Raw genomic sequence first — 13,133 nt, 5'->3', positions numbered from 1 at the left:
GTACTTCAGTTTGCCTCGGAAAAAGGCCACGTTTGTCCGCCTTAACTCGGAATGCTACCATTCGATTGTAACGAATTTTTGCCGGACGATCCGCGCGCAATGGCGTAATTGTAACTTATGTACAGAAGAGGGGGAAAAGAATTGAGTATTATAAATTCGCAAACAGAGGTAAAAATGATACCAGGTGTGCAACATTGAGCGAATGCACACTTTTGAAAGTTCTAAGCGTTATTCGATGACAATTGATGACACCTAAATAAAGTAATTGACTTTAAAGATCTGTGTGAATGGTACTTAAATATTCCGTGACGCTTACACAACATATTTGTTATTTAAAAGCATGCCCGCTGAATATCCCCACACTCCGCCCGGGCGTTAATTTTTCCCGATGGGCTTCTGAACCTGCAACGGAGGCAGATGTTCATGAACATGCAGAACTAAAATTCACGAAGAAGCTGATGTTCAGCGAAGTAGGAGTCATTAACTGCTGAAAGGAAGCTCTGTAGTGCGCATAATGGCGTGCGAACAAACTTCGAGTGCAGCAAGTATCGACGAGCAGCAGAAAGATTCGAAGCGTATCGATGTTATGTTTCTTTGCGACGAGTGGATGTCTTTAAAGGGTGGACTGTCCACTTTCAACAGAGAATTCGCGGTGAATTTGGCAAGAACAACAAGCGAGAGCATCAAAGTTCACTGCTACGTTGCTCAAAGTGACGAACTGAGTAGAGCAGATGCCAGACAACATGGAGTTCATTTGATCACTGCTCGTAGTATTCCTGGATCGTCTGATCCATTAGATTGGCTGAAAATTCCACCGCCGGAGCTACCAAATCCTGACATTGTTGTGGGCCACGGAAGAAAGGTTGGTACCCCTGCCTATTTTGTTGTCCAAACTGCAAAGTGCAAGTGGATGCATTTTGTTCATGTGTTTTGTGAAGATCTTGGAAAGTTCAAAGCAACCCAGAGTGCCTCTGTGGATACAATCGAAGAGAATGAGAAGAAACATAAAAGTGAAATTGAGCTGTGCAAAGCAGCAGATGTAGTTGTCGCAGTTGGATCACGGCTGCAACAAAAGTACAGCAGAAGTCTTCCAAATGTTAAGGTGGAGATCATCACTCCTGGGATTTTGCAAAAGTTTTCCAACGAGTCATCACAGCTGGTCAAAGATAGATCAGTGGTAAAGAATTTCAAGGTCTTTATGTTTGGTCGGGCAAGCTTTGAAGATCTCACGCTCAAAGGTTATGACATTGTTGCAAATGCCATAGGATCCCTTGACAAGATGTTTGAGCTGACATTTGTTGGCTCATCTCCTGGTGAACACAGAAAAATAGAACAATGGTTTCTTGACAACACAGGCATAAGCCGCAACCAAATAACAATCCGTAGTTATTGCAATGATCAAGATGAACTTAAGATGATGTTTCAAGAGTCAGACATGATTGCTCTGCCTTCACGCACAGAAGGGTTTGGGTTGGTTGCCCTGGAAGCTATTTCTGCTGGTATACCTGTCCTTGTTGCAAGTGAATCTGGAATAGCTGAGGCTTTACATGAAGTAGATGGTGGGCAATCTTTCATTGTTGGATCAAATGATCCTGAAGTGTGGGCACAAAGGATCCAGCAACTGTCCAGCCAAAATCCAGAAGAGAGAGAAAACAGTGCCAAGCTGCTCAGAGACAATTACAACAAAACTTACCCTTGGAGCGAGGAATGTGAGAGATTCAAAAGGATGATCCAAGATTTAGTGGAAAGCTTAAATGGTATGTTCATGACACCTTTTTCAGGGCTCAAAAAAAATTGAATTGTTGCTTCCCCTTTGAACAAGCCGGTCTCAAATTTTGCTTGCCCTGGGCAAGTCTTACTTTACTTATTTCTATTTCTAATCTTGAGCGGGTTAACAATCTTGGTGGGAAGTTCCTGTGACAAGTTTGCTATTTGTGTGGCCTACGGGAAGATCTTCACAAAAGAGATTTGCCGAATGCTGTCTCAAAGAAAATTTTTAATGCCAAGTGAGCATTTATGTTACTGGCAATTTTCAGAGTTCGCCATTGTAAGATTATCGCTGCATCAGTGATGGTCTCTGGAATCCTGAGAAGTAAGTATCTCTGGACTAATTAAAATCATGTAGAAATTTCAAAGCAAAGAAGCTACACATGAAAGTCAACAAAGCTCTTATCTTTCTTCTATAAGCTATAAAACATGTTAGAACACTTGGCTAGTCATTCCAACTAAAAGCTCTAGTTTGTCTAGACATGATCGGCATGTTCATAGATAAACATGCATGGGATTTTGTCTTCATGGCTCGTTTTCGGCATGGCAAACTTTAAGATTGAGTCATAGTAAATGTAAATTTAACTGATATGGCTCATGATAGTTTTAGAGTGGTACTTGCTTCCAGGGTCAACCTTGAAGTAGTTTATCTCAAGATCATGTTTAAGGCACCCTCACCGGGATTTGTGTCTCGGCCATGAGAACGTGCAACTTCTCGGCAGGAATTTCTATGCAAGAAGTTTTCTCAAGAATTTTGCTTCCTGGCAGTATTCTCGGCAGGATCCTGGAGCAGATTTTTTTCCTTGGTGGGATCCTGGTGAGTACAGATGTCTTGGCAGGATTCTTGCCGAGATGCGAAGTGGGAATTTTTCCCAGCAAGGATCCCACTGGGAAAACAGGCCACCTGGGCAGAATCCTGGCCAGGGCCAGGAATCCTGGCACCAGGATCCTGCTACCTATTTTACAAGGGTGGGCTCTTGCCTGTTGGGCAAGTAAGACTGTAAAGTTACTTGCCCGACAGAAAAACCAACTTCTCCGGGACAACCGCACAGCACTTTTTTTGAGCCCTACTTTCTGCTCTATTATAGCTCTTTCTAGGTACCTACACCTGTATAGTGTAACATGATAATCAAAGTAGGAGAAACTGATAAAAGCCTATGATCCTTTGTAGATGCCAGAAGGGTACACACTTTTGCAATCCTTAGTTTAAGCGCAGTATGTAAACATATGTCCAATGCAACCTGCTATATCAAAGACCAACAATATAATGCAAGCAAAAGTGTTAAGAAATTACAAATGGAATGTTTCTTACCAAAACTGTACATGTAGCTACTCACCAAAGTTTCAGCCACTACAGTGCAGGTTTTCTGTGTGAAATTTGTCTCCAAAGAAGCGCAAAATTCGACATTGTTGTGGCCATTTTGAATAGTACTCAGCAGCCCAGCTACATTTTTGTGATGTCATTCCCTCCTAGAGATTTTGTCCAAATTGCTTCCAACAAGCCTTTTAACGACCACTCTGGGTTATGACTGTTCTTGAGCAGTACTATTTTGAGCCAAGCAAGCTCCAAACTCCCTAAAAGAATGAGAGTGGTGAAGATAGTGAAGTAGATAATTGCTTAGAAAAAATACATTTTGCTTACCTTAAGAATGCATATCAGTTGCAGGTTTTTCTCCTTCCCGTCAATTTTGAGTCAGACAGAATAGCATCACATAAACATGGCCTGGCTACATAGTTTGAAAATGAAGACCTCCAAAGTCAAATTTTGGGCTTCTTTGTTTTCGAGAGAAATTTCTTCAGGATAGTAGACACGTTAGAGGCTGAAATTTTGGTGAGTGAAAACGCTAGATGGTTACTTGCTATAGGTGAACACGAAAAAGTAAGCTTTTTGGAGAGACCTTCTTCTTTAATGTAAAGAAAATAAATTTTTTTTGTCAGTATACACCTCCCACCTTAACCCCCTATCAGTGGAGAGAGAGAGAGAGAGAGAGAGAGAGAGAGAGAGAGAGAGAGAGAGAGAGAGAGAGAGAGAGAGAGAGAGAGAGAGAGAGAGAGAGAGAGAGAGAGAGAGAGAGAGAGAGAGAGAGAGAGAGAGAGAGAGAGAGAGAGAGAGAGAGAGAGAGAGAGAGAGAGAGAGAGAGAGAAGGGAATTTGGGGGTGGGGGTGAACTATAAGGAGTAGAGTCTAATCTAGATATAGGTGTTTGCATGTCTTCCTTACAAACCTCTAAATTTCTCTGATTTTACAAATCTATATCTTTCATTAATAAATGCAACTTTCAAACTTGGAATTTTTTACAAGGTCTATGTGATCTTTCCAGGGTTGTCTGTAGATTTTCATTACCTGGCCTACATGTGCATCAAAATCTACAAATACATTTGAGTGTCTTTGGAGCTTGTAAACTGGGGTACAGTGAATATATGTACAAACAAGAAATATTTGCAAATTTGAAACATGCATGTTAAATGTAAACAATTGAGAATTCCAGTTAACTGGCTACAGGATGAGTTCAATTCTGAAATCCAGTTATAGTAGTAAGATGGACTTGAACTTGATGAGTTCTTATGACTTAAGAGTTCTTTATAGAGTTCATAATAATAGTCAGAGTTAATACAGTCAGTTCATAGTTATGTGCACTTCGTAGAGAGTTACATCATTGTAAACATGCAGTTACACCAGTTCTTCTCACTGGTCTCTTTGTGGGAGTGCCTATCTGGAGAATCTGTTGTCTAGATAATTTAACCATAAGCTGTGAGCAGGTTCCTAAGGAAAAACATTAACTCATTAACTGGAAGTATGTAAATAATATAAAGGAAGACTGAAACTGAATATGGAAACATTTAAAAATTGTTCTTACTAATTCAACAGCTTTGAACTTGAGAATTGATGTGGAAACCATGAAACCAGCAGATCTCAACACACAGGCCTTTAGAACTCCTCCTTCAATAGTAGAATCAGGGAGATCTCAAAATGGTGGGCACCAGGAAGCACCTGTAGTACCTGCACCATCAGGACAGACCCAGCCTTTATGTACAGGTGCTGAAGCTACCCAAGCACCTGTGAGTTTCATTCCTACAGAAGGAGAAGTCCTACGTTTAATTGCTGTCAATTATCTGCAGGCTACTCAACCGAGTAGTAGGGATGATTTTGATAGCTTTTTGGCATACATGAAAGAAATGCGACTCACTATTGCTGGTGTTCATATTGGAAGTTTGCTGATAACAGTGAAGTTTCATTCACTCCAGATCCTTGAGAGCTTGTGGGAAGATTATTTGTCTGGTCATCTTGGTGAAGTGGTTCAAAGATGTTTTGTTACTGAAGAGATCTTGACAGCATTGAGCCTTGCAGAGTTGAAGCTTAAAACAACAATTTCAGAAGAGGAGTACAAAGCATGCAAAAAGTACCTTGGGAAAGATCCAGCAGTAGGTTAGTATCAAGACAAGCCCTAGGATTCCATGGTAATGATCATTTCTGGTACCATTGTCATTGAGAAGTAGCAAAACTGAAAAACTCTGTCTAATCCATGAGATCTTCATCTGTGACTGTTTGAAATTCATTTAGTACAAGTTTAAATTCTGCTCTGGTTCTTGACACTTACATTGTAGTAAGTCAAGCAATTCCTTTGATTAGACCTCTGATTACCAGGCAGTCTACATGTAACTAAGGGCATTTTCCATTCAACCAAAAATTCCGGACATTTTGATAATGGTAATATTAAATAGTATGGATAGTGTTTTCATTATGCAGATCATTTTTGGTCTTGTCAGACAAGTGTACTAATTAGTAAAATTACTTTAGAGCAGCCTTATTATATTGGAAGCAGGAAAATTTATTCTCTCTGTACTTTGAATCTGTTCCTTTTTCAATTAAAACACATGTAAAATCAATGTGAGAATCGAAGGTGGTAGGTTTTATAAGTAACTGCATGGCTTCTCCTAGATAACATTTCTTCTTTTGCCAACAGAAACAGATGAAACATATGATGGTGATGATTCAGCATCAAATGATGAAGGTACATGGCATATTTCATTGTGTAAATTATACACTTACCAGCTGGAAAATGTTTTTGTAGAAATCATTTTTCCAAGCAAGGGGGAAAATACATAGAAGCACGCAATGTGTGCTTGTACTTAGTGCAAGATGCCTAAATTTATTAAAATTTCTGCAGCTGGGATTTCTTTTTAAGTCAACAATACCTTGACATAGTGCTTGCTTTATACTCTGATAGTACATAGTAGTAGGATAGCTGCCAAATTACCCAAATGCACCCGCTTTTTAAATTTATTCAAAATGGCCACCAATAAAAGTTTGAGAAAACGTGACGTCACGGTGATGTCACCAGGTGGCACATGGTGGCCCAACTGGTGGGTGGCGCACGAAACCCTCCCTAGCTGGGGAAGAAGTCGCCTGTCGCAAGACAGTCTGGTTTGTCAAACTCAACACACATGAGGGGACAAATGGCTAGGACATTGATCTTTAAAAAAAACGTTATGGTTTGAAAACATACTTATAGACATTTATGAATAAAGGCCCTGGTTTTTTTTTTGGAAAAAACATTGTCGTGTGGTGTGAGTGCGTTCCCAGATGGGTATAAAAGCGCGCTACCTAATGCGATTTTTCTTGATTCACACTGAAGGCAGCATTGAGGACACATTATGAATATCGATGTGCAAGAACAGAAATTTTGCCAGTCGTTAGACCAGTTGATCCACAGCACCACCCAACTGACCAATACGTTGGTGTCCAACGTGGTCGAGAGTTCGCCGCAGTTATACATGAAAACCAAGTTTCACTTGTTGAGTTGCATTGATAGTTTATCCCAGGATGTGGTGAAGTTGCAACAAGCCTGGAACGAATTGACGTTTTACAGGAAAAAAGCTGGATTAGCATCAGCTGATGAGGAATCCGTTGTGTTTATACCTAAAGAAAACAAGAAAAGTACTGTAGCAAGAGAGCTGCTCACTCAGTCAGTACCTCCACCAAACACCGGCGGCTCAGAAAGCTATGGCAGAACCAGCATCTATTCCAGTAGAGATGACTATTCCTTTGGAAGAACGGATCCACAGATACTACATAAAGAAAACACTGTGTAGAAAAAACCAAGGATCCAAACATGCCTCCAGAAGGTATGTGCTTGAAAGCAGCAGCTGTGCAATTGGAGCCCAATGTGTTGCACACCTTGGTTTCCCGCTATGCCTTCTACCATCGTCAATGGTGCAAACCCCAAGGCATGTGAGAACGAGTACCTGCTGTTACCAGTGAATCCCACTTGTTAACTCCATTGAGTGGAAGTGCATGATGTTTATCAACAAACACCCACTGCACTGAAAAATTTACAAAAAGAAGTGTCATGAGACGTCAGGTCAGACCATACAGCTCACAATGGAGTACAGTGAGAGGGACGTTAGTGATGATGAAAACATAGTGGAAGAAGACGAACACGACGAGGATAATGAACATGAAGAACCAGAGGACGAATCAGAGGAAGAAGAAGATGATGAACCAGAGGAGGAAGAAGATGAAGAACCAGAGGGAGGAGAAGATGAAGAAAAAAATTTGGTGTTGTTTGATGGGTTGTAGAACTCCAACATACTCTGGTTCATCTTTTAATACATTAAAACGAAAGTGTATTTCCTCTAGGGTTTGTGGGTGATGGTCCACCACTAAATACCCATAGGGCTGAGTAGTGGCTCATTCGTACAGAGGCATAAAACGTTTCCCATCACCCATCCAACGTTGCCCCAGTGTTTTAATTTAACAGGTGTCAGCTGGGTCTCTAAAAGGGATTGTGTATTGATAGTTGCAATTCATTCCAGAGCTGTGCTTGCCTAAGGCATACAGGTTTTGTGTGACCACAATCACGAAGAGATTGAGGTGATGAGCCTTCTTACTGAGTAAATCCATCACTTGATCTGAGTCAACAGTTTCTCTCATCAAGTCATCTAGCACTAACAAACTAGGACCTTGTTCCGGGGGAAACACTTCTTCCCAAGGGATGGTTGGTATTCCTGGGTGAAAGGTAACACCCATGTCTTGTTGCATTCTTGTGAACATCGGTTGCCAGGAGGAGCCGTAACAGTACAAGGCTTGATGAAAACATGCACTGTCTCCAGTGTCATCTCGAAAATAGGTGACTGCATCCTGTATCAGTTTGGACAACCATGTGGTCTTTCCACTGAAGGAGGATACCACGATTTGCATGCTGCCTGGTACACGAAAACATGGGTCGTGGGTCTTGCTCCTACCCATTCCACTCTGCAAGTTGGTGGCAGTGTTGGCTGCGGCGGCAGTGTTGGCTGGGGCATTCGTGTTTATGGCTGCAGCACTGGCGGCGGCGGCACTGCCCCTACATGCCCAGTGGGCCGACACCCAAGACAAGTACCACACCCTCCTTACCCTGGTTAGAAGCCAACTCACAGAGTGGAATGGGTAGGAGCAAGACCTATGACCCACGTTTTCGTGTATGAGGCAGCATGCAAATCGTGGGACCCTCCTTCAGTGGAAAGACCACATGGTTGTCCAAACTGATACAGAATGCAGTCACCTATTTTTGAGATGACACTGGAGACAGTGCATGTTTTCATCAAGCCTTGTACTGTTACGGCTCCTCCTGGCAACCGATGTTCACAAGAATGCAACAAGACATGGGTGTTACCTTTCACCCAGGAATACCAACCATCCCTTGGGAAGAAGTGTTTCCCCCGGAACAAGGTCCTAGTTTGTTAGTGCTAGATGACTTGATGAGAGAAACTGTTGACTCAGATCAAGTGATGGATTTACTCAGTAAGAAGGCTCATCACCTCAATCTCTTCGTGATGTGGTCACACGAAACCTGTATGTCTTAGGCAAGCACAGCGCTGGAATGAATTGCAACTATCAAATGAATACACAATCCTTTTTAGAAATCCAGCTGACACCCGTTACAGTAAAACACTGGGGCAACGTTGGATGGGTGATGCGAAACGTTTTATGCCTCTGTACGAACGAGCCACTACTCAGCCCTATGGGTATTTAGTGGCGGACCATCACCCACAAACCCAGAGGAAATACGCTTTCATTTTAATGTATTAAAAGATGAACCAGGGTATGTTGGAGTTCTACAACCCATCAGACAACACTAAATCATGTAAATACAGGTGTTTAATAAAACTGTTAAAGCATATCTTTGAAAGTATGTATTCTTTGAATTATGACAAACAGCATCAGCAGTTTTCACTCTCCAGGAACCCGTTGTTCTTTAAACAGCCTGTTCAGTAGAAATCACCTCTGGTGAATGGCCAGTTCTGTGGATTCTAACCAGTCATATCCCTTTTCCTCCATTAATTCATCTCTGGTTGCCACTACTTCTTGATAGATGGGGTCCTTTTTCAAGGCACGCATCCATTTCAGATCTTCCAACAACGCATCTCTCAGGTCTCTCTCTGTAAAGGGGAAGCAGGCTATTGTACACCTTAACATCCAGTTATGGATGCATGCAGGGAGTTTGGAGAGCACAAAAGAAGCGCAAGAGTTGGTAGAGGTGATAGCTGAGAGCAAGTCTAGCTTTCAGCCATGAAGTACATACCATGAACTTTCACAAAAAAGGTTTGGAATATGGGAGACATTGGACCTCCCTACATGTATCTTGATCTGTCATTTCATTATTGACTTTACCCTGCATTTAATTTTACAGCATTGAGCCTTGCAGAGTTGAAGCTTAAAACAACATTCTCAGAAGAGGAGTATGAAGCACTCAAAAAGTACCTTGGGAAAAATCCAGGATCAGTATCAAGACAAGCCCTAGGATTTCATGGTAATGATCATTTCTGGTACCATTGTCATTGAGAAATAGCAAAACTGAAAAACTCTGCCTAATCCATGAGATCTTCATCTGTGACTGTTTAAAATTCATTTAGTACAAGTTTAAATTCTGCTCTGGTTCTTGACAATTACATTGTAGTAAGTCAAGCAATTTCCCCTTTGCTGAAATTTGAGCCGAACTAGCTTAGTAGCCTCGCCTTTTTTTTCGCCGAGTGTCGACTGTTAACTTTCACAAAACGGGTTTGCAATATAAATATGGTGGACATTGGACCTCCCTACATGTATCTTTTGAACTGTCATTTTCATCATTGATTTGACCCTGCATTTAATTTTACATGGTACAAGAAGCCCGCAAGGAACTACCAGTGTACAAGGTTGCCCTATGTGGTAAAAGTGGCGTTGGAAAAACCTCCATTTTTCGCAGACTTAGAGGCGATGGCTTCGAAATCGACACTTCCAAATTTCAACACTTGGCAGAAGAAAAGATCGAAGTCCAAGTTGAAGAAAAGACCATTATAGTAAGAAAACAATTATTTATTTATTACGATTTAATGACTACTACAAAGAATAAAAATAAGCCTCATGGACGATCTGTAAAGGACGCAAAACCCCATATAAAAACAGACCAACAAAATAGAAGAAAAAATATATAAACAAATAAGCTTGAATAAATAAATGATAATAACAATAATAATAATAGTAATAGTAATAGTAATAGTAATAGTAATAGTAATAATTATAATAATGATAATAATAATAATAAATAATAAAATAAAATCCCCTCAGCCCCTCGAATAAAAGATTATGACATTGAGAATTTTCTAGCTTTTGCCTTAAAAGCTCTCAGATTGGATTCACAGCGAGTGCCAATGGCAGTTCATTCCATATATCTATAATTCTATGAAAAAATGAGGATTTTAGCACATTAGTTCTAGAGTCAAATTATCACTATGCCTGAGAGAATAATGGCCACGTTCTGAATAGTATTCAACATACATATATGTAAGGTTGAACATCAATATCAATCATGCCATTTAGTGCCTTGTAAAAGAATGAAACATCAGCTAAAGCTCTTCTTTGTTCAAGCGACAGTAGGTTCAGTTCATCAATTTTAGTAGTAATAGTATCTAGAGATCAGTGAAAGATAACGTCACTTTTGTTTGGTGTAAAGAGTTGTATGTTGTTAATAATTATTATTGTTAAACATACAATGGGTATAATAATTCAGTGTTATAAGTGATTTTTATTTGCTGTGAACGGCTACTGGCTACTAAATTAATTGTGTCTGTGCATCTGTCAGGGAAGCAAATTCTTTTTGGGCTAATGGGCAATTTTGAGCTCCCTTTACCCCCAGTTCAAATCAAATCCTGAAAAGTGCTAAGCAGAGAACAAATTGTTCAACACGAAAATGAGTTGTACTCGCATGTTTATTTCCATGCAAATCAACTACTTACTGTAACAAGGCAAAAGTCAAAAAATAGCCTATTATTTCGTTGTGATGCAAAGATATCTGGCTTGGTGTTGAATGTGCTGCATGTTCTTCCTTTCAGGGATTGAAAGTCATGTTTTGATAATGCTTTAAGTGTGTCATAGTTACCACATTCTGTATTAACTGCTCTGGTTACCTTTTTACCCTTGCAGTGTGGCTCAGTGACACTTATTACAGCTTATTAGTCTTGAATTTGACAGTCTACATTGCCCTACAGTCAGGTGTATGTAGGGAATAAGAGCCAAACCCCACAAGAGATCCTGGTGCCTTACTATACCTTTCAATAACATGCGGACTCTAAAATTCAAAGCTCAACCGACAAATGCGTTTTTCACTACCGTCAATCAAATGTTCGGCGGCTCCTCACAGCTTTCGATTAATGCCGAGCACAGGTAATCAAATCGCTGAGCACAGTTCAGACAACGAAACAGTACTCGGCAGTAGTGGGAAGCTGGGAGGAGTGACCAAACATTTGATTGGCGGTAGCAAAAAATGCATTTGTCGGTTGAACTTTGAATTTTAGGGTCTGCATGTTATTAAAAGGCACAGTAAAGGATGTTTTACAAAATTTTTGTTTGATCTGTTATTTCTTCTTGAACTTTCCAACACTTAGATTGACCTTTGGGACACATCTGGAATGGAAAGATACTCTCGCTTGACCCGCCAACACTACTTTGGAAGCAGTGTCGTGCTCTTTGTCTATGATTGTGATGATATGGAGTCACTAAAAGATCTTGCAGGTTACTACGAAGATGCCAAAAATAATGCTAGTGGAGCTGCTGTCGTATTAGTGCGAAATAAGGTAGACCAAGAACTCCAGTGTGTGGACATTAAAGATGCTGAAAAGCTACTCTGCAATCACAAGGAAAGGGACAGATCTGTTTGCAAGTTTAAATTCATAGCAGAAACTTCAGCAAAGGAAAATACAGGAATTAATGAACTTATACAAAACGTTGCTAAATATCTACTTAAAAATGCAGAACCCAGCAATTCAAGAAGAGAATTTGACAAGATTAAATCCAAACCTGAACCAGCAAGCACCCCTTCCACAACAAGCAGCTGCCCATGTTAAAAATTAATGTTAATATTAAATTATCTTTAAGTGACTCACTAACAAATTGCATGTGTGCATTGGAATCAAACCTTGCCATAAAAGAAAACTGTAGGGTCAAGTTCAAGAGCTCTCTAGTGGTCAGTATAATGCTACAAAATTAGCATCCTTACATGTACATGTAAAAGTAGAACAGTGGAATCCCAAAAGTAACCACCTTCAGATTTGCTCTGGACACTGAACACTCATCTGTATCAGGTTCCTCGATTTCTGATCCTTGATAATTTGTTCCACAAACTTTGCTTTCCCTCAGAGGTTTGAGAGGGTCATAGGAATCCAGATTCCATTGCTAGCCCACAGGTGTAGCTAAATATTGTGTTCAGAAGGGTGTCACTGTAAACACAAACTGCTAGTCAGTGGCTGATAATTGCACAAGGCAGGTCTGTTGAAAATCTGCTGTAATGCTTTTTTTAGTTTATTATCCCAATCAAAAGCTCCTGCACACTCAGCAGTGAGTCAGCATGCTGAGGATCAAAGAAGTTCCTTCCAGGTAATATCGGAGGGGGGAATGAGGAAGGGAGGGTCAAAGGGTCGCAGTTTCTCTCTTCCAAATAATAATGGGAAGGATAAACCTGTATATAGTAATTCTCCCTCCTGTTTCTAGTATTAAGGTCCCTAGCCTGCAGTGCAGGCAGTTTTGGTGGCAAGTTTACAAAACATGGAGAGTTACAACGATTGAGAGAGAGCTTTTGGCAATTTTAACCCTCACCCCAGCCCTCCACTGTTTACCCAATCCAAGATGGCAGCCTATATGTAACACTCGACACTGGAATAATTATGTGCACTTGTTCGTCTGCACTGCTGGCTAGAAGTACCTGGATTTTTAAATCATTCCTGTTTCATTTGCCCTCATTTGTTTACCAACTTTAACCATAAACATCTTAAATAACTGGGCACTTAATTTTGGTGATAACCACCAATAAAGGAAAGGAGAAAAATCTTTTGCTGTTATTGGCTTTATATATT

General features: G+C 40.5%; 1 protein-coding gene across 2 annotated transcripts; it reads left to right on the top strand.

Moving 5' to 3' along the window:
- The first annotated feature begins 342 nt into the window (after positions 1-342).
- LOC110067895 (uncharacterized) lies at positions 343-13,105 on the top strand. 2 transcript variants are annotated; one of them, XM_089298436.1, is made up of 6 exons: positions 343-1,757; positions 4,636-5,193; positions 5,732-5,779; positions 9,440-9,559; positions 9,916-10,085; positions 11,670-13,105. In XM_089298436.1, exons 1-6 carry the CDS (start codon positions 515-517, stop codon positions 12,126-12,128), a joined length of 2,598 nt encoding a protein of 865 aa, XP_089154562.1. In that variant the 5' UTR covers positions 343-514; the 3' UTR covers positions 12,129-13,105. The 2 variants fall into 2 exon arrangements, with proteins under 2 accessions (XP_089154562.1, XP_089154561.1); XM_089298435.1 differs by having other exon boundaries at positions 358-1,757; positions 9,913-10,085.
- Positions 13,106-13,133: the final 28 nt, after the last annotated feature.

Source organism: Orbicella faveolata, unplaced genomic scaffold (assembly GCF_042242905.1).
Source record: "Orbicella faveolata isolate gen_17 unplaced genomic scaffold, um_ofav_v1 contig_3, whole genome shotgun sequence".
NCBI lineage: Eukaryota > Metazoa > Cnidaria > Anthozoa > Scleractinia > Merulinidae > Orbicella > Orbicella faveolata.
The sequence above is the reverse complement of the archived record's forward strand: the minus strand, read 5'-3'. Positions and strand labels throughout refer to the sequence as shown.

Coding starts and splice junctions, on each gene's coding strand:
- LOC110067895 (XM_089298435.1), top strand. CDS start 515: ATGGCGTGCGAACAAACTTCGAGTGCAGCAAGTATCGACGAGCAGCAG. Junction 1,758..4,635: donor TTTAGTGGAAAGCTTAAATG/GTATGTTCATGA, acceptor CTAATTCAACAG/CTTTGAACTTGAGAATTGAT. Junction 9,560..9,912: donor ACAAGCCCTAGGATTTCATG/GTAATGATCATT, acceptor ACATGGTACAAG/AAGCCCGCAAGGAACTACCA.